This window comes from Cavia porcellus, unplaced genomic scaffold (assembly GCF_034190915.1).
Source record: "Cavia porcellus strain 051 isolate PalLab524CR breed Dunkin Hartley unplaced genomic scaffold, mCavPor4.1 scaffold_11, whole genome shotgun sequence".
Classification (NCBI taxonomy): domain Eukaryota; kingdom Metazoa; phylum Chordata; class Mammalia; order Rodentia; family Caviidae; genus Cavia; species Cavia porcellus.
The window spans coordinates 50,870,625-50,891,720 of record NW_026947494.1 but is presented as its reverse complement, the minus strand read 5'-3'; the positions used below and the strand labels follow the sequence as shown (position 1 = coordinate 50,891,720).

The following is a 21,096-nucleotide window of genomic DNA, read 5'->3' as shown; positions in this document are numbered from 1 at the left end:
ATTTGGGGAGTCTGAGCTAAGAGAACTGGCTGAGCAATCTTGTGACTTAGTGAGACGCTGTCTCAACACAAGAAATTTTAATACTGGGTGGGAAGACCACGGGTTCAATTTGAGGAAGTACAGGGGGTACTATTATGATATCATTACTGTTTTGAAATAATCAGTGTATTAAAAGCATAGCACTGCACAGCAAAGAAAATCATAAAAGAATGAAAAAGACAACGCAAAGTATAGGCAAAAATTTTTACCAACTACTGCTTAGACAAATGACTAATATCCAGGACATATAAAGAACAAAAAAATTACACCCATCAAATTTGAAGACCCAACTAAAAAGTAGGTATCTGAAATGAATAGACACTCCTCAGATGAAGAAATACAAATGGACAATAAATATATGAAAACATGCTCGACATTGCTGACCATTTGAAAAATGCAGATTAAAACAATACTGAAACTCCACTCCACAAAGAAGGGTTACCATCATGAAATCAACTAGTAACAAATGCTAGTAAGGCTGCGGAGAGAAAGGAATCCTTCTCCATTGTGGGTAGGACTGTAAACTGATACAGCCACTATGGAAATCAGTGCGGAGATTCCTCAAAAAAAACTAACAATAAAAATTCCATTTGACTGAGCTATTCCCCTTCTAGATATCTTCCCAAAAGACATCATACTACAGTTAGGTATGCATATCCATGTTTATAGCAGTGCAATTCGTAATAGCTAAATCTTGGAAACAGTCTCTATGTTCATCAACAAATGAATGAATTTTTAAAATGTGACATTTATACACGAGTGCTATTCTGCAATAACAAAGGATAAATTTGAGTCATCTGTAGGTCTTGAGACCATAATGTTAAGTGAAATAAAGGCAAACACACTGAAACACCACATGGTTTCTCTCACATGAAAAAAAAATAACAACAACAACAATAATATATATATATATACACACACACACACATAAGAGAGAGAGAACACAAAATAACAGAAAAAAAGAAAGAAAAAATACTGCAATCCAATGCAAACAATGTATCTAAAAGTATACATGACTTATTTAGTACAACTGTCTTACATGTTTACATGTTCTTTGGACCATTAGTCTGGTTTTCAATCTGTACATGTGTTAACTTTATAAATGATTTAAGAATAAATAAATCATAAATGAATAAATAGGATAAATAAATGAATGTGATGCTGGGAAAGGAAAGAGAGGGTGGGGGGGTTAAAATGTGTATATACGTGTACCTACCCCCTACAGTGAAGAAAAACATTATGTTATGGCAAACATGTACTAATAAAAGACAAAAAAGTATAACACTATATAAGTTTGAGATTTAACACAGAAGTATGACTGATTTATCTACTCACCTACTCTCAAAGAATTCAAAGGAGAAAAATCAAAACTGTCTCATTAACAGCCAGAAAGGAATAAAAAATACTAATCAAATTATAGCATTTAGTTAAAAATCTTATCTGATTATAAACAGAAAGAAACTTCTTTAATCTGATATGAATGCAAGTATCAATTAAGCACTCATAGTAAATGCAGTCAGTGATGACCTGTTAAAATCTTCCTTTAGGCAAGACAGAAACAAGTCCTTAAGAACATATGGTGTCTGGCCCTGAATCAAGGTCCACGCTTCCTGACGCTGTTGATTTCAAGCAGGAGCCTAAAGAGATGTCTTTCTATGGTCTGTTGGCCATTTCAGAACTTGGGCAGTAAAATGGTTAATTCATTAGAAAGAAACAGCTTGAAGCAACCCCTCCCCCCACCCCCACCGCAGCTGTGAGAGTGGTAGGCTCCAGTGGCCCAGAAAGGGAGCCACTGCGTTTATTGGGACCCACGCCATGCTGGGACCTGGAGTGCCAGGAAACCTGGCAACCCTTCCCCACTACCTGTTTTGTTTTGTTGAACTTCAATATACATGAAAGTATGGACAGCTATTTTCAAGAGAACAAGAGACCCTACAACAGCCATTAGTGACTTCCCTATTGTCTGGTTTTGAAGACCTAAAACACCTTCCTCATTCTGTTTGAATCAGTTTTATACTATGTTGTTTTGTATGAATTCTCTGTATGCAAACACATGGACAACTATTTGGAAGAAAACAAGAGACAATATGATACATAGTGAAGATCTCAGGTCACCTAGCTTTGAAATTTGTATCTCTTACATTGCTTTCTTATGTCCTATTTTGTTCTGTTTTGTTGTATTTGATTTCATCCCCCATAAAATAAAAATAAAAATAAAAATAAAAAAAGAACATATGGTATATCTTTCCACCTCTACATATTCATTTAGATTATATACAGAAGACTTCACATAATATATCAAGTAATTAAAGACACAAAGATATAGAAAGAAAAAGGAGTTTTTGTTTTGTTTTGTTTTGTTTTTGTGCCCCTACCTCCCCAATGCTTGACTGGTGTATGCCTCCATATCTGACAAAAAAGTTAGTCTTTATTCACAAAAGAGTTATAAAAAAGAGAGAGATAAAGAATTCATAGACAAATTTTTCAACTTACTATTCGGTAAGGTTACTAAATATATCAATATATGAAAATCAGCAAACTTCTATATGACAACAAAGATGTAAATGGATGATGTTATCAACAATTCAACACCACAAAGGTATCAATGCTCTTTAAACTGTTAAACAATTTTAATTCAAATCCCTACAGGGTTTTCCCTAGAAATGAGACAAGCTGCCTTGAAGAACAGACAAATGTCTTTTAGGAAAAAAGAAAGGTTATATATGGAAGTAGAAGGGCGAGAGGGCTATTTTTTAACTAGATATTATAACTTACTATAAATCCATAGTTATTAATTTAGTAAGGAAAATAGAAATAATAAAAAGTCTCTGTCAATGGCTCCAAACAAAGATTCTCTCTGAAGATTGTGGCTTCCCTCCCTGTTCATCATTACTAAAAAGATTACTCAGGCTGATACTTTCACTTCCTTTTGTAGGTTCCATAATGTAAATCATGTTATTTGAAAGATGGGAAAACTTTCAGAATTTACATTATTTACAAATAAAATGACACAATGCATAATTTTTGGTTAAATTAAGAAAGACAAAGAAGGGAGAAAAATGAGGCAAATAAAATAAAAGCATGGCTCTCTTTTCTTCTTTTGCCACAATGAGCAATGAACCCAGGATCTCATGTATGTTACTGAGTTATATACCCAGCCCTTTTTATTTCGAGACAAGATCTCACTAAATTGCCTAGGCTCGCCTCAAACTTTCTATCTTCCTGCCTCAGACTCCAGAATCACTAGGATTAAAGACAGATTACAGGCATGTACCACCATGCCCAGTTTATAGTACTACTCTCTACCATTACAAAAGAATCACTATTTTGATTAATAATTTCTAAAAGTTATATGTAACATATTTGACTAAAGAAGTATCAAATTAGTAATACAATTTCACACACACTAGAAAAGTTAGAGACAAATATCAATTTACCCAATAAATATATTAAATTCTATTGACATATTTTTGACATACATTAAAATAATACAAACATTTTTCTCTCTATAGAAGACAATTAAAGGTCAGACAGAAAAAGATAAGATATAAAAGATGAACAAGGGGGCTGGGGATTTAGCTCAGCGGCATAAGCGCTTGCCTTGCAAGCAGGTAGTGTGAGTTCGATCCCCGGTACTGATAAAAAGGAAAAAGACAAAAAAAAAAAAAAAAAAAAAAAAAAAAGATGAACAAAGACAGTTAAGTCAAATCTAAACAAAATAAGCTACAATATTAATCAGGTAGATTTCAAATGCAAAAGAATTAAAATATGGAATGTAACTAACTCACTTCATATATACTCAAATTTCACATTTATTAACTATTTTAACAATATGCAAAGTATCAAAATACAAAATGTATAGTGAGCAGTATTTTTCAAAACATACAGACCAAAACAGAAATGAAAAAGAACACTGACAAACAGAAACCCCAAAGAGATATTTTAATAAACCAGTGTCAAGAAGAAAAAGCAAAATAATGTGAACTACACAACTAAATACATAAGAAGAACATGTAAGAATCTAATCTTTGACATCACTATTACAATGAAATACAAGCATCTTTAAAAAACGAGGGTTTCGTGGTTTAAAAAAAAAACTTCATATATCCCAGCGTTCTGGGAGGCTGAAGTTGGAGAATCACAACTTCAAGTCCAGCCTAGGCAATTTAGTGACTTCGCGAATATCTGTCACTAAATAAAAAAGGCTGGATATGTAACGATGCAAAGGCTGTATGAGTTCAATCCCTAGTACTAAAAAGAAATAAATTTTGTAAACAAAAAATACTGTAGGGCTGGGGATACATGGTGAAGCCCTTGCCTAGCAAAAGTGAGACTAGGACTGGATACCCAGCATGCCCCCCAAAAAAGAACAGATTAAAAGATAGAAAGATCATGAGATATATGTACATATACAAACCTTATTTTATAATGGTAATATAATAAAATTAGACCCAAATCACGTATATTAAAAATACAGCAAAAAAATAAACAATGTTGGACCAAACAATTGCTAACATATCTGTAATGCCACCACCAAAATAAAAAATTGGACACTATACATCAAAACTTTAAGAGAATAGGTAGTTATATTTTAAGGTAACTTCACAGCTTTAAATTTTCACTGTTTAATAAAAAAAAAAACAATGGTCATAAACTGATCTTTTGTTTCACAGGCTTAGAAAAATATACCCACAAATGAACGTAGAAAGCAAGAAATCTGGAGCAGAAATAGAGGAAAGGACAAAAGGATAGAATTTATAAATCTAACAGTTGGTTTCTTCATAACAACAAAGTCCCTAACATACGTACTTTAAAAAGAGAAAAAAGAATAAACCAATAAACAGCAGAGATAAACAAACAGTTATTTTCTATTTAAGAGACTATGTGCCAAACTAAGATACACCAGAAATCAACACTAAAAGAAATGTACTAATGTTAAACTAAGGATATTATCAAAATTGTAAGTAAACCCCAATTCCTGTCTTGGGCTCATTTCTAGTTCATTAATGACTTCTTCAAATATCCAAATAACAAAATATCATATTATAAAAACTATTCTATTATAAATTATCTTTAAGTAGGTAAACTGGCAAAATAAATATAACCATGAGGAAAAAAATCAAAGAGTGCCACAAAGTATAGATCATAAATCCAATTCATTTATAAAGAAAAAGTTAAATTACATGTAATACTTAAAAAAATTTATAACATATTACAAGTGTAATTCATCCCAGCAGCTAATTAAAGCTTATCTCACGAAGTCAAGGTTTTCTTAAATTGCTTAAGAAAAAACGATCTCCTAAGTAGATAGGTAAAAGCACTCAAATTTTGTATTGTTGTTTTGAAATGATGAATATCATATTATACTTAATACATAGCTAACATTGCTTATCATTCATTACCCCATCCTTTTTCGAAACAATACCCTCTTTGTGCAAAGGCTTTGTTCAAATCCTGCTTTAAAGTAAGTTAAAAAAACAAAGTAACACACACACACACACTTTTTTTAAAAATCTTTTTGAGACAGAATTTCACTATGCAGTTCAGGCTGGCCTTGAACTCACTTGTAGCCAAGGCTGGCCTCAAACTTGCAGTGATTATTCTGCGTCAGTCTCCAAAGTGCTGAGATTATGGAACTTGGGTTACACTTTATACTTGTGACCACAACTAGCACTGGTTATCCATATTAAGTTCAAATTTTCATTGTTTTTTTTTTTCCTGTTCTGTTCTGTTCTCTCCCCCTTTTTAAACAGTATTGGGGATTGAACCTAGGGCCTTGGCACTGAGCTATATCTCCAGTCCTTTTCTTTCAGTTTTTTTGACCCAGGGTATTGCTAAGTTACTAAATTGCTCTGAAAGGACTCCAATGTGCAATCTCCTGCCTCAGCCTTCCAGAGTGCTGAGAGTGCAGGCATGTTTTGGCATGCCCAGCTTTATTCTTTACTTTATTACTTCTCTCTCTCAAAGATCTCATATTTGGTGTACACTTCTACTCGTCTATTAAATACCACCTGATGATCAGGTTTCATATTTCAGTGAAAACACAAGCTATGTTACACAGAACAACTTTGGAGATCTACTTTCTCACATCTCCAACTAACATGAAGTATCCCTAGTGCTACTGACACCCAACCTTTCCACTAGAGCTCTGAACTGTATCATTTCTTGCCTTTTCCAACTACTTCACTCTTAATTTACTCTCACCTATTCTTCCAGACGTGCATTCCCCATACCATCTTACATTCTATCTGTACTCTTCTTAACAGTAAAAGCTGTTAAGCAAGTTGTCAATGCTCAGTCTTACTTATCTCCAACTCATTCTTAAGTATACTTTAATTCCAGTTTTTAACACTACTTGAAAATCCTATCATCTCCATGTGGAACATTCACTTCTCTGTCCTGTCTTACTAGGATAATCAGCCACATTTAGCATAGCTGCCCGATCCAAAGCTCTGGGTTAGGAAATACTCTCCTCTCTTGGCTTGGTTTTCCTGTAACAGTGTATCAAGACACATCTTTTCTGTCTTTCTGGATGGCTCCTCTTAAAATATTTTAAGTTAACCTGGATTTTTGCTCTGCAGAAAATTCTTAACCTGCTCTTCTCCAGCAAGCTTATAGATCCACAAACATTAAGTGCCATATGTAAAGAGCTAACCACTTCAGTAAAATTATCTTACTTTCATGACAATTATTTCTCCTTAGTTCACAGATAAGTAAGCCAAGGCTCTCAAAAGATGATTAACAATATACACCAAATACAATAACTGGAATTAGCACCTGCATATGTATGATTCCAAAATGAGCTCTAAAATCGGTAAGAAAAATATGAGAAATCTGTACCCTAGTTCTTTGGAGAAACAACTATTAATAATTTAAACAATTTAATGTGTCCTAATGAACCCATTTTCATGTATATGTAACTTATAGCTTGGAAAAAGGAAACTACCATTAGCAAATGAAGACATCTTATTATTATTTTATTAATTTACATAACTGAAATTGTGCATACCTTTAATAACACATCAGTAACTTTGTAATACTGGTAAGTCTAAGTCTTCATAATATTATAAAACTTTCTAATATTCAACATATCATATCTACAAGTTGTTAAGAAAGCAGTTTATGGCAGCAATTAATGTTTTAATTTATGATCTGGAGTAAGGGTTGGAAACCTATACGTCATCAGCAAAATCCAATCCTTGCCCTGTATTTCTATGAACTTATTTAAATGCACCACAACCACATAAATATGTTTCTGATCTGTTTGCGTTGTGAACTGTTTTGACACAATATCTGAGTTACGTAGTTAGAAACAGAAATTGTATGACTTAGAAAAATTAAAATATTTTCTCTTTGACCCTTTACAAAAAGGTTTTATCAACCTCTGATCTAGAGTAATACATCATTTTACAAAAATAAATTAATACAAAACATCCTAATTTATAACCAAACTATTTAAGTGTCACTTAAGTTCAAATAACATAACCATGAAAATAATATGAGAAACCAAAATTGCAAATTATTAACAAGTACCTACACCTAGTTACATTTTACAATCATTTATCTGGTATTCTGCTCACTACTTTCTAAGAAAGCATACGGAACCAAATCTGTTAAATCCTAGCTATCTAAAAAAAATTAAGACTGAAAGGAAGGAAGAGAGGAAGGGCAATCAACAAGTATTCATTTCTTCTATGGTTGATTTCTGTAACTGGCTATTAATTTCTGTGGTCAGTTTCTGTAGCAGCACACATGCCATAACAGGCTATCTATATCACTGAAAGCTCTAAAAGGTTCACCATCACTGTTCTGTGCTAAAATTTTTAAACCTTTCATGTAAAATTAAAATGGGGAAAATTCAACAAGACAAGCTTAATAATGAAAGAGGATTTCTAGCACAGTTCTTTACCCACAAAATGGGTAGTTAATAAACATTTGTAGTACTAAACTGCCAAAGAAGCAGGGTTATGTTTTTACGTTTTCAAACACTAGCTACGATGAACAGTGAAATAATATAGAATATATATACCACTAATATTTAGGGCTAAATTATATCATCTCAGCATTCACTGAGTACTGAAAAGTTGAAGAATAACTCAATATGCACGTACAATGAGAGAAGAAACATGTTCCTTCAGTCCGGAGATTTTAACACAAGTTTTAGTTTGAGAAAATTATCAAGATTCCAGTTTTACATGTCTCATTCCAAACGATGAAATGCAGCTGAGTTACTCTGCAGTTTCCCCCTTAACTTTGAATACTGTAAGGCCATACTGAGTGATAGCTGATAAAAAGGCAACATAATTCATTTAAGTAAAATCAATCTCAAATCATTACTTTTAAATGCTAAGTATTTATTTAAAGCCCTAGTATATGATCTTTACTTTATTGGCATGAGAGTAGGGAAGCCCAGGAATTTAAAAAAAAAAAAAAAATCCATGGTATCAAGTTTTCCTCTTACCATAATTCTAAACCATCTTCCAGAAGATAGACATGTGGAGGCTGGGAAACATCAGTACTCAGTTGGATAACTGGGAGCAGGAAAGGGTACAGGTTCTTGCTGTCTGCTCCTAATCCCTACAGGAAGTATAAATACAACTTATGACAAGATACTCTAGACCCCTCCCACCACCAACCAAAAAATTATCTATTATTAAGAACAAGGCCCTAAAACCAATTCATAAAAAGTAAATCAGGTTTTGCAACAATGGTCATACTTATGAGAACTACTAAGAAAAAGTTCCATTTATAATTATAAAGCAAAAATGAAAAAACTATATTCAAAGCTACCTAATAATAGCAGTAAAAAATGTAAAGTATATGTGATAGCTACTCACATTTTAGAACCCATATACAGCTTAAGAATCCTATATATGAAATGCCTGGAATCAAAAGTGATTCACATTTTGCATTCTTTTGGATTTTGGAATAGTGCCTGCATATACACAATGGAGTATCTAGGAGACAGAATCCAAGTTTAATATGAAATTTATTTACACATCATATACACCTTCACACAATAGTTTGAAGGTAATTTTATGAAATTGTCAGTGGTTCCTGCATTTGGACTACAACCAGTCATACATGAAGCTGGACATAACATTTTCTGCTTCGGCATCATATCAGCAACCAAAAGCTTCAAATTTGTGAGCATTTCAAATTTCAGATTTTTAGATTATGAGTGCTCAACCTGTGTAAGAAATATTTTTCCCTCCCTGTGACTACAGATGGGTATGTAAAATTCTATAAACACTTTCACCTAAGTAATCTAAGATGAACAGCCCTAAACATTATTCAATCACGTACATCTATATTTTAAGATTCTGAGTAGCCTTGAGAAACAATTTATAATGGAAAGAAAAAAATCCCCCAAATAATTACAAATTTAAAATAAATATACGTAACAAGTTCACACATCAAAGAATTACTTTAAAATTTTTTATCTGGATATGCATATATATGCATGAAAATGTTTACAGAAACAAAGACAAAAATACTAGTTAAACAGGGGAAAGAGAAATAAATACTAGGGAAAATGCAGATTTTCTTTTCACTTCTTTTTATGTCTTTTTTTAAAATGTGAAATTTTAAAATTCAATAATACTTGTTGATTTTTTAATAAACCAAAAACAAAAGGCTTGAGGAAAAAGACAATCCAGAATTTTAGTTTGTCTACCACTGTCTTAAGAAGGTTGATATCACACTCTTAAGTATTTCACAAGAAAACAAAAAGATCTCCATAATATAATAAATACCGAAAAAAATGACAATTGAACACCTTTTCATTTAGAAAACAATTCAAATGTCAATGCTATAAATGTATACATATTTCCTTTCTGATGGCATGTGTACTAAATTCAATCCTTTTAAAAAATTTTTTAGTATACATTAACTGTATTCACTATCTTGTACAATAAATCTCCAGAATATATGTATTCTAACTGAAACTTTGTACCCTCTTCTCAAAACACGATCCTCCTTCTATCAACATTCCAATTTATTTGAATTCAACTTTTTTTAGACAAACATGTAGGATTATGCAGCATTTATATTTCAGTTCATCTGTATATATAAATGGGACAACAAATGCTTCAGTGGAAATACATAACATTTATTCTTTTTTTTTTTTTTTTGGTACTGGGGATTGAACTCACAACTGCGTGCTTGCAAGGCAGGTGCTTATGCCACCGAGCTAAATCCCCAGCCCAACATTTATTCTTAACTATGTTTAATTCTGGCACTCTTTCTAATCAAAACATTATTTGAAAGAGTTTATTAAAGAGTTTTTCAAAGGAAGAAAATTATAAAGATTATAAAGAGAAAATTTAATAAAATGGTACACTGACCCTGAAAACTCACTTAAAACTCCACTTTCCAAAGTTGAGTCTTTTCACAAAACAAAAAGGTAAAGAGTATTAAGAAAAACTAGTTAAGCTCACTTTGATTATCAAGTAGACTGAAAATTTCTTAGGAAAATTGAAATTTATCTACTCAATTGCTTATCCAAATAAGCAGAATATGCTAACTAGCAAAACTAAAATAAGCAACTACTAGACACACAAGAGATCTCAATCAAAGGCCCAGAGATTTATTACACTGTAATCTTATTAACTGATACACAGGTTTAAGAAAATGTGAACATTTTCTGGGCCCACAGTAAGTACAAACATTGTTTATGCCACTATAAGGCTCAAAAATAAATCACTCATTAAAAATACTATTAGAAGTAATTAAAGAGGAGGAGAAAACTATATTCTATTGTAAGATATATGGGGAAATTGAACTATCTTTTAACCTCTTATGAATCTTTTTTCTTTCAATAAAGGGAAAAAATAAAGGAATAGCATCATCTGGATATTGCACTTTTTCAAGATACTATATTGGTCTTGGCTCTCTTCTTATGTCCCATGATTAGGTCTAGTATCTCTAAGCCAATTTTCTGAGGTACACTTAAACAGCTATAGAATATAATCTCATAGAAGGCATCTCAAACTCTTAACAGTAAACCAATTCACTGGAAAATGTTACTCTTCCTCTATTTCCTTACTTAAGTGACATGAACCACTATTTATCTAGGGATAAATTGTATCACAACCACTTCTTCCTGGTTCTTCTTCATCATCATCCTACATCTAAACAACCTTTAATTGTATCTCTTCAATATGCTTCAAAACCTTGCCCATCCTTCCATAGCTTTAGGTTCTCATTATCTTTTTCATCCTTGACAGTATCCTCAATCTTGGTTTACCCCTGTTTCAAACGCGTCCACAGTGGGTCCTTGGTCATCTTTCTAAACTAAAAATGATAAAAACATTCCTTTCTCTGACACTAAAAGATGTTCTTTAAAGCCTTCCTGGTCAACCTCCCACATACTAGCTCTGTGCTCCATGTCCCAGGTATAGCTGTGGAAAGCTGATGGATTTAAATTCAACATGTTGATTTACTACTGTTTCTCCCAATATACTAAAAAGATATAGCAAGTTTTTTTAAGGCCCTAAAATCCTAAGAACAGAAAGCAAGATAGCACGTCAATCTAGACCCTGAGAAAAAACAAGAAACCAAAGTTTAGACATAAAAGAAAGAAAGAAAGAAAGAAAGAAAGAAAGAAAGAAAGAAAGAAAGAAAGAAAGAAAATGCAGAAAGGAGCCTAATTGACATTACTAAGCCCCCCAAAAAACTACAGAACTGGCGGTACCAGTTACTTTGAGAAATATCTGTGTGTTTGGGGGATAAGGGTGAATGAAGTACTGTGGCATATCTAGATTTCAGGGTACTTCTTCAATTTGCCACCCTCCAACATATCTGAATATGTTAACCTATTTAAATACTGCCCCAAAATGTGCCACCCTAGCTGGACACCCACTGTGCCCTTACTCCATTCCACACCCCAGCTACAATGCTGAAGTATTATTAACCAGGTCTTCTAAAGGTGTTTTGAAAAACAGTATGATACCAAGATCCCAACCACATTCACAAGCAGAAATGCCCTCCCCTTTGAGCCCGCTTGACTGGTTTACTTTCTGATAAAATTAGAGTATCTCAAGGCAGGAAAATACCAAGTAATCCAAAACAAGAGTATGATATAAAACAAGATCACATTATCTAGTAAGAGGCAGGAAACAAAAGGATCTTTCATTGAGGAAAGATAAGAAAACATTAAGATAAAATGTTTTCCTGCAAAACATAAACTAGATGGGGGGGGGGTATCTTGCTATTTCACCCAAGCTAGCCTTTAACTCAGCTACTAGCTACCAAAGATTATTCTAAGAGACAAATCCACTGTTGCAAATTTCCCACACACAGTTACCCTCTCCACTAAGTTTTATAATGCCTACTTTACATAGACAAAATATTGACAGCACTTGAAGAGATGCACCATTCTTCCTTCTAAGGCATGAGATTAGCACTTGACAGACTAAGAAAGAAGGGGTGACCTGTAATTACAAAGTCCCAGGACACACGCATAAAACAGTTCTCAAAGTCTTGTAGTGGAACCAATCATATAGTGCTGTCTTCAATACTTCTAGCAGAACTAGAGCATGTTTCTGATAGGATAGGCTAGACCTGAGGTCAGGCCCAGGAATGGGGGATATAAAAGGACACCTACAATTGAGCTTAGGACCACTGTGTTATTTCTTGCACTGTGATCCACTCTTGGGAGTATATTTTCTTACTTTAATGGATCCAAACTCACTTTGCAGTGTATATATTTTTTTTTCCTACCTTCAGTAAATGCAAAATCTTGGTATCACTTGTGTGAAGACTGGCCTGAGAGAGATTTGGGCTGCCAACTACAAACAACGGACTCTTCATTACTGTGTTGCTTGCCTCCACTAAAAAGCAGCAAGGGCAATAAAAATTTTAAATGTGGGGCTAAGGTTGCCTCACAGTTCCATGACACCAGCTCCATGCATGGGCTGACTGCCCATACAACAAGTATTTCATCCAAATTCTTTGAGATTCTTTAAAACTGTACCCCCCAACCTTAACACCTATATGTATACACTCAGTGCCCCCTCTTTAGATATTGGCTAATGTCCACTCCACTGTCAGCCTGCCTGTAGAGGAATAAAATCTGATCATCCCCACAGCATCAGCCTCCAAGTGGTTCTTTGCATGCTGTTATTACATTTTTGCATTTGTTTTCTTCAATTCTTTAAGGTAAGAACCTGGAAACCACCTATGGAAAGAAACCCCTGAACTACAGAACATGGTAAAACTTCTCTTGTGTATTTAAAAACTTTCATCATAGTACGTAAATAAATAAAAGCAGACAACCAAAGATCAACAGATATTGTAGAGTCAGAGGTCTATAGACAGGAAAAAAAATGGAATAGGGGCTTTGGTAGGTCATCTAGGTAATCCTGACTAGGAGTTTAAAAAACTTTACTGGAAAGATTGCTCTAGAAAAGAGGTCAAAAACAAGGGTAGAGAAACAGAAAACCCACATAAAGAAAGGCACCAAATGATCTTGGAACTTAACACCAAGAAACCAGAGGGAGAAAGAGCCAACAGGCCAGACACAAAGAAAAAGTTAAGCATACAAAGATAAGCTGTCCCCACTTCCAACATAGACTGATGAATTTGAAAGCAGTGTGTACTCACATTTTTTTCATTTTCCCCACTGTAGGGTCACTATATTATCTTCTCTAGAGTCACTATATTCATCATGTACTTACAGACTACAACATCCACACATACCCTTACTAACTCCAACTATGAATCAGGTACACTCTTGCCTACCGACCTCAAAGATAAGGCCTCAAGGGGAAGAAAATAGACAGAAGAAAGTTGCACAGAGGTCACTGGATGAATTAACATTAGTTAGAGATGCCTCGAAGCCAACAGAGTTACAGCAAGTTCCAAGTTGGTGAAAAGGGTCTCCTACCTACAAAAAAGCAGCTGGAAACAAAGGCCCAAGCATACTCCATCTTTCCAGAGCCCCCTACCCTGCTTCTTTTTTATCAGGATAGTTATCTGTCTTCTTCTCCCTCTTTCTTTTTCTCTTTACAAACAAAGTGTCTTCCTTTTGTTAAACTTTGCCTCTCCAATTTTTTATCAGATCTGAGTTTAGAATCCCAGTGGGTACTACAGCAATGAAGCAGTGGTGACTGCACCTGAGAGGTGACAGGAATCAAGACTCGACAATATAATGAAAACATCTAATATGAAAGAGAAGACAGAACAAATAAAAACATCTTAAAGTAAACAAAAACCAAGCACAGACGAAAGCTTGGAAAAATCTGTCATTCAGAAAACAGCACTCACAAAACAAAAATAAAATATATATTATCCAACAAAACAGAAATCCACAAACATTAAAACTGCTGGAAAGAAAAGCTGTTAAAAGATAAAATTGAGAAAATCTCTCTGAAAGTAGAACAAAAGCAGAAAGAAATAATAAAACTAGAGGACTGATTCAAGTATGTGCATCATCTAAGTAACAGTTCAGAAAGAAACAAAAAATATCAAGAAGAAATAATAAAGTACAAGAAAGTCATCTAAATCTTAAAAACATGAATTTCCAGTTTGAAAAGGCCACAGGCATTATGCAGTGTAGTTTTTAAAAAATGTGTATTGTGTGATGAAAGGTTTACTTCCACTGAAACCAACACACCAGAAAGTTGATTTTTACCCAGTTATCAGCCTTCCCAGACAAAGATTACCAGTTGGGTTTCTACATTTATAAAAAATGATGGCACAGACATAACATATTCACTAATATCTGCTCTGCGTTTAAAGCTAAAAGATAGCAGCATTTTACAAGAAAAGGCTAATACACTTCTGCCAGGAATGGTGGCACACAGCTATAATCCCAGCACTCAGGATGCGGAGGCAGGAGGAGCACCCCAAATTGGAGCCCTGCCTGGATTACACAGTGAGTCCAAAGTCCGTCTGAATTACATAGTGAAATTCTGGCTCAAAAATAAAAAAATAAAATAAAATGCTAATAAACTTTAATCATCCCAAGTGACTGACAATTATATTTTACCACTACAATCTCATTTTTAGAATAAAATATTATATACTTATTCCAAGAAAAATAGATTATTACTTGGCACTTTGTATCCTTGGCTTACGTAAAAATACATGTGGATTAAAAAAAGATGTGTTTTATGCAATGGAGTATTACTCAGCTGTAAAGAAGGATACACTTTAGGCTTTTATAGTAAATGGATGCAACCTGAGACCACACTCATAAGTGAAATAAATCAAAGTCAACATGTGTGAATATTGAATATTGTACTGTCTCCCTATTGTAAAAAAAAACATGAAAGAGTAGTAAGATCTAAAATGTACAACAGATACTGTGAAAATGAAAAGGAAACAATACTCAAAATGAATAGAGGGATAGAGGAAAGGAAAAAGGGAAGGAAAAGATTCTATGTATATAGGGAAACATATATATATGTATTTATATATACATGATAGATAACTATACTACTGATCTATAAAGCTCATCAAAATGAACAGTTTGTGCTTTCATTGATTGATCATTTTTTCATCCCTAAATCTTGTAATCCAAACGATTAAGATATCAATATGCAATATATTAACTACTGCTAGCTTCCTATTTTTTTTAAATTCTGTATTGTTTCTATTCTTTTTTCATTTTGTTTCATTTTTAAAATTTAAACACATGTAATTAAGTATCATGATTTAAAGGAAAAAGCCCACACATTCCACAGCATTACTCTGACTTCTCAAGATTACCTGAAGTAAACATTGCCTGAGGACAGACATCAAAGCTTTTTTTCTCATCTTGCTCAGAAAACACCCTATCTAAGACTAAAATTGCATCTTAGCAGACAGATAATATAAAAGATCAGAGTGTCACTCTTTGTTCTCTTACTTACAGACAAAACTGTAGGCTAATCACTAGCCTACTGTTAAGACTTTTGTATTCACTTACACAAAATGATACACTCTTTATAGGAAAATCACAAGAATTAAAGTGTAGACGGGAAAAGACTTATTTTTAAACAGCACTCTACCAGGTAAGTGGGGAGAGTATTACTGTTTAACAGTATAATATATTCTGTAAGATGACAAGATTTACAGAAGTGAATGATGGTGATGGTTGCACAATATTATGACAAATTTTAACACCTATGAATTGTACCCTTAAAACTGGTTAAGATGGCAAACTGTATGCTATCTCAATTTTATCACAATAAAAAAGGGGGAAGTGGTTTATAAATATTTTACACTTCTATTCACCTAGTGAAACTGTCTCAGAAATTTGTAATTATAAAACTCTTGCATAAAAAATGAAAAAAATAAATCCATAACTAAAACATGTCAAGGTATCTGAGAAAGATTTTTAAAAAGCTGATATTTAAAAAGTGTTAGCCCCATTATTCTTAGACGAAGCTCTCTACAATTACAAGTTTTTCAAACTTGGTGGTCGGGAGATGAAGTCAGTAAAACTACTTCAACATCTTTATACCCTGGTATTTTGATTAAGTTTATTATTCTCTGCAATCATACTATAAGACTATATAATTCACATTAACAGTTGAAATTAGAAATACAATGAAACTTTCTCCTTCCCTCTTTTCCTTTCTCTCTCTGAACCACCTTCTACATTTCTCAATACATCAAACTCAAAATGTCTGAAATAAAATTCATTCCTCTCCTCTTAAAAAAAATTCACTTGTTTTCCTGACTTCCCAGGTCACAGAAGAGAAATTTTTTTTAAATTTTAAGCCAAAGAATAAGTGAAAATGTAAAGGAAGTTTATGCAGAAAAGCCTGAACCCCAGAAAATCTCCATGTGAGGTACAAAGAACTGTACAAATAATAAGTCTATCGCTGCTAGAAGCTTCTACATGTAATTTTAAATCTTCTTTAAAAACTAAAGAACATTTCTCAAATGTTCTCAAAAAAGGTACAAAGTAAATATATAACAGTTTTTAAAACTTAAGATCACATCTTACAAAAAAAAGGAATAAAAAAATTAACGTAAGTCATATACCATAAAAAGGTTTTAAAATGACCAAAACATACTAAAAAATATGTGGGAAATAACTTACCTGAACAAGATGAATAAGTGTTGTCAGAATAGCACATCTCAACATATTGTGTTCTTCACTCTGCTTCCAAAGAAGAGGCAAATATTGTACCAAACACCCTACATATGGTCGTATCTACCACAAAAGAAGGGACACAACAGAATTATATTAGTAAAGAAAGCAATTACTCTAAGAAACACTGACAGAGCACTGTTCCAAACATTTCATCTTCACTAAATTATATTAACCATATATCCTTTTCAAATTAAACTGGGGCTGGGCATGGGGTGCATGCCTGTAATCTCAACACTCAGGAAACTGAGGCAGGAGGATGGCTGTGAATTAAGGCCAGCAGAGTGAGCCAGCCTGAACTACACAGTGAAATCTTGTCAAACACACACACACACACACACACACACACACACACACACACAGCCAAGTATTAAAAGAAATCCAGGGGTCTATGATAAATATTTTTACTTTTTTACAAGTATCAAATTTACTGGAACAAAATTTAAGAGTATAAAACATTCTTTAGAGATTAATAAATAATGCCAATATACTTTGCTTCTTTATTAGTAACACAGCTTAGCTAAGTGGAAATCATACTATTTTGAAGAGTCAACATTTATTCACCCATTTAACAATTATCTGATGGTATCTTCCAAGTTTTAGGTTCTGGGAAGAATGCAAAGAAACCACACAAACCCTCACGTGAAAAAGAGTAAGTGCAATGACAAGACATGGAATACACGAGGCATACAGAGATACAAGGAAAGAAAACCATTTTCAAAGGATGGAACTGTTATGTCCACTATAAAATGTTGTCCACTATGAGTTAAGTTAATCTGTTTAAAAATATAAGCTGAAACACAGCTTGACAGTTTCTAAGAAATAAAATGAATCTATAATGAAGCTAGACAGTGCTCCAGTTCCAAGTTCAGGATCATAGTAATTTTTTTATGGAAAAAAGGTAAAACAAAATTTCATAACATAATGATAGGAAAAAACAACAGTTAAAACACTGTATATTATTTATAGAGTACAAGATATGTACATAAAAAATTCTCCAATCAATAGGAGAGCAAACCTTCCTTTTCTATGAACTAAGAGACACTAATTGTGTGACTAACTTGCATTTTTTCTCTTTTCTCTTCCCTTCTTTTCCCTTTCCCTCATCTTAGTGCCTTTTTCCGTTTTAGCAATTTCTTCCCATTTCACAGTATCTACTGTACGTTTTAGACTTTACTCTTTTGGTTCCTCATACCAGGAAAACAGTATGATGTTTAAACATGGGAGTCTGATGTGGTCTCACATTGTATCCATTTACCTATAAAAGTCTAAACTTCATCCTTCTTTATGGTTAACACACCATTATATAAAAATACCACATCTTTTGTATCTATTCCTCAGTTTATGTGTATTTGGGTTGTTTACAGGATTTACTTATTGCAAATTGTACTGCTATAAACATTGGTGCATGTATGTCATTGTTGTATGCTGGTTTTAATTTTTCTGGGAAGATATCCAGAAGGGGAATGGTTCAGTTGAGTGGGACTCTAATCCTAGCTTTTTGAAGAATCTGACTTCCACAGTGATTACATCTGTCTGCACTCCCACCAACAGTGGAGAAAGACTCCTTTTTCCAGAGACCCTCCAGCATTCGTAATTGACTGATTTCTTGATGATAACCATTCTCTCTGGAGTGAGATGGCATCTGAGTACCATTTTAATTTGAATCTCTTAAATGACCAATAATGTTGAACATTTATTCATGTATTTATTTGCCATTTTGTTTCTTCATCTGAGAAGTGTGTATTCATTATAGATGCCCACTTTTGGATTGGGTCTTTGAATTTGGAGTTGTTTAATTTTTTTTCAATTCTTTATATATTCTAGATAGAAGATCTTTGTTTGAGGGACAAGTGGCCAAAATTTTTTCCCATTCTGTGGGTGATTTTGATGTGCAAAAGCTTTTTAATAAGAGGAGATCCCAGTTGTTGAATCTTTGAAATATTTCTCATACAGCGTGTGTTTTGTTCATGAACTCTCTGCTTACACCTATGTATTTAAGATTTCTACCTACTTTCTCTCCCAGTAAATTTAGTGTTTGTTTTAATATTTAGATCTTCAATCCATTCTGACTTTAGTTTAATGCATGATGATAGACATGAGACTAGTTTTAGCCCTCGGCATGCAGGGAGTCAGTTTTCCCAGCACCATTTATTAAACAGGTTATCTTGCTTCCAGTGAACATTCCTGGCTGCTTTGTCAAAAATAAGGGGGTTAAGTGTGTTTAGAGTTGTGTCTGCATCTTCTAATCAGTTCCACTGATCCTCAGGTCTGGTTTTTTGTTTTTGGTTTTTTTTTTGCCACATGCTGATTTTAATTACAGTAGCTTTGTACTATAATCTCAAATCAGTGATTATAATGCCTCCTGCCTTACCTTTGTTACCCAGAACTGCCTCTACTACTCTAGTTCCAAATGAATTTTAAGAATGGTTTCCCTAGTTCTGTGAGGTATGTTAATGGTATTTTGATCAGGATTGCATTAAATCTGTATAACAATTCTGGGAGTATGGCCATTTTCATTATGTGGGTTATTTTAATCCATGAGCAAGAGATATCTTTCCATTTTCTGATAGTCTCTTCGAGGATCTCAATATATCAAACTGCTCTCAAAAGCCAACCCTTCGTGATAAAAAACTATTAGTTTCATTGCTTCAGAACTATCTATTTGAATCTCATAGATTAAAATAAAACTGTTACCCCAAAGGATTTCTTTATTCTGCTTATATAACATCATACTCAAAGAGTAGCAGAACAGTTATAGTGATCAGGGTAGTGGCCATGATGGGAAGTTTATCCGAGTATTTCAATGAGACATAAGTGAATTAATACTAAAAGGACTCATCTATTACCTTATTTTCTTACTTAACAAGTAGTACAGTATTATCAAAGCTTTAATCATACTTTTATAATACAGTTAATATTTATTAAGCACTATTTTAAGTGTTTTACCTCAAGATCACTACAAATAGCTTACAAAAGCAGGTCCATTAATATATAAAGACACAGGTTTCAAAGTAACTAGCTCACTCATATCCCACTAAAAGCAGCATATAAAATAGCACAGTCTACTGATAATGAAAGTAAGCCTGTTTTGATTTTGAATGAATGGAGAAGTTACTTTGAAAAGAATAGCAGAGAGAATAATAAGATATGAGTTATAAATAGGATAATAAAACAAAAGAACTCAGTTACATTTGAAAGCTAGAAATTGTTTATAATCCAATCTTAACTAATCAATAGATTATGTGTTCTAAGTTAATGCTTCAAAAACAGTATTTCCAAAATCCACAGTCAACATTCTGGGGAGAAAAGGCTAAAGATTAAAGATGACAGAAATAACATAAAGGATAACCATATTCTAAGAATAGGCAACAAAAAGTACATTACTGAATACGATGGCTGACATATTGTGTCAACTTGAGAAGTTTAGAAATTTAACTTAAGTGACTCAGCAGTGGGCCAGGGTCCTCACTTTGTGAACATCTTAAATTGTGCAAGAGGAAGGCCCAGAGATGGTGGGAAGGAATAGCCTGCATACAATGCAAGGGAGGAAAGAGGGTTGCCTGCCACCACCACTTTTTGCTCTTGTTGCTTTGCTGTCTTCTGCCATGTTAAATGGTTGCCCCTGTGCTATGCAACTCCGCTTTGGAGCCAGCTGATAATGGATTAAAACCTCTACAAACCGTGAACCTGCACAAACTATGTTGAGTATTTTGTCTCTGCAAGGAGAGAAAAGTAACTAAGACACTGGACACCAGAGCACTGACTTTACAATGCATACAGTATTGCATCAGTGTTAAAGTTTCCTAAGTGTAATCATGATTATGGTAATGAGCCTATATCTCTCAAGAACAAGGAAAAAATCTAATTTGGGAGTGAAAGATCATGACATCTACAAGTAAAATCCAATGGTTTAACAAAAATAACAACACAACCCACATATATCCACAGACAAAAAGAACAAATGGAGT

General features: G+C 33.6%; 1 protein-coding gene and 1 non-coding gene across 4 annotated transcripts in view; one reads left to right on the top strand and one right to left on the bottom strand.

Annotated features, from left to right (window-relative positions):
- Positions 1-21,096, bottom strand: part of Ipo11 (importin 11) — a 231,452-nt gene that overhangs the window by 124,027 nt on the left and 86,329 nt on the right. For all 3 annotated transcript variants that reach the window (XM_063258231.1, XM_063258230.1, XM_063258228.1), the window contains 2 exons: positions 17,075-17,188; positions 8,501-8,616 (listed from right to left, as the gene is read on the bottom strand). In XM_063258231.1, the coding sequence (XP_063114301.1) occupies positions 8,501-8,616; positions 17,075-17,188 (230 nt within the window). The remainder of the gene's footprint in view (positions 1-8,500; positions 8,617-17,074; positions 17,189-21,096) is intronic.
- On the top strand, positions 1,623-1,758 carry LOC111754817 (small nucleolar RNA SNORA2/SNORA34 family). The gene has a single exon (XR_002789487.1). It is a non-coding gene; the product is annotated as a small nucleolar RNA SNORA2/SNORA34 family (small nucleolar RNA).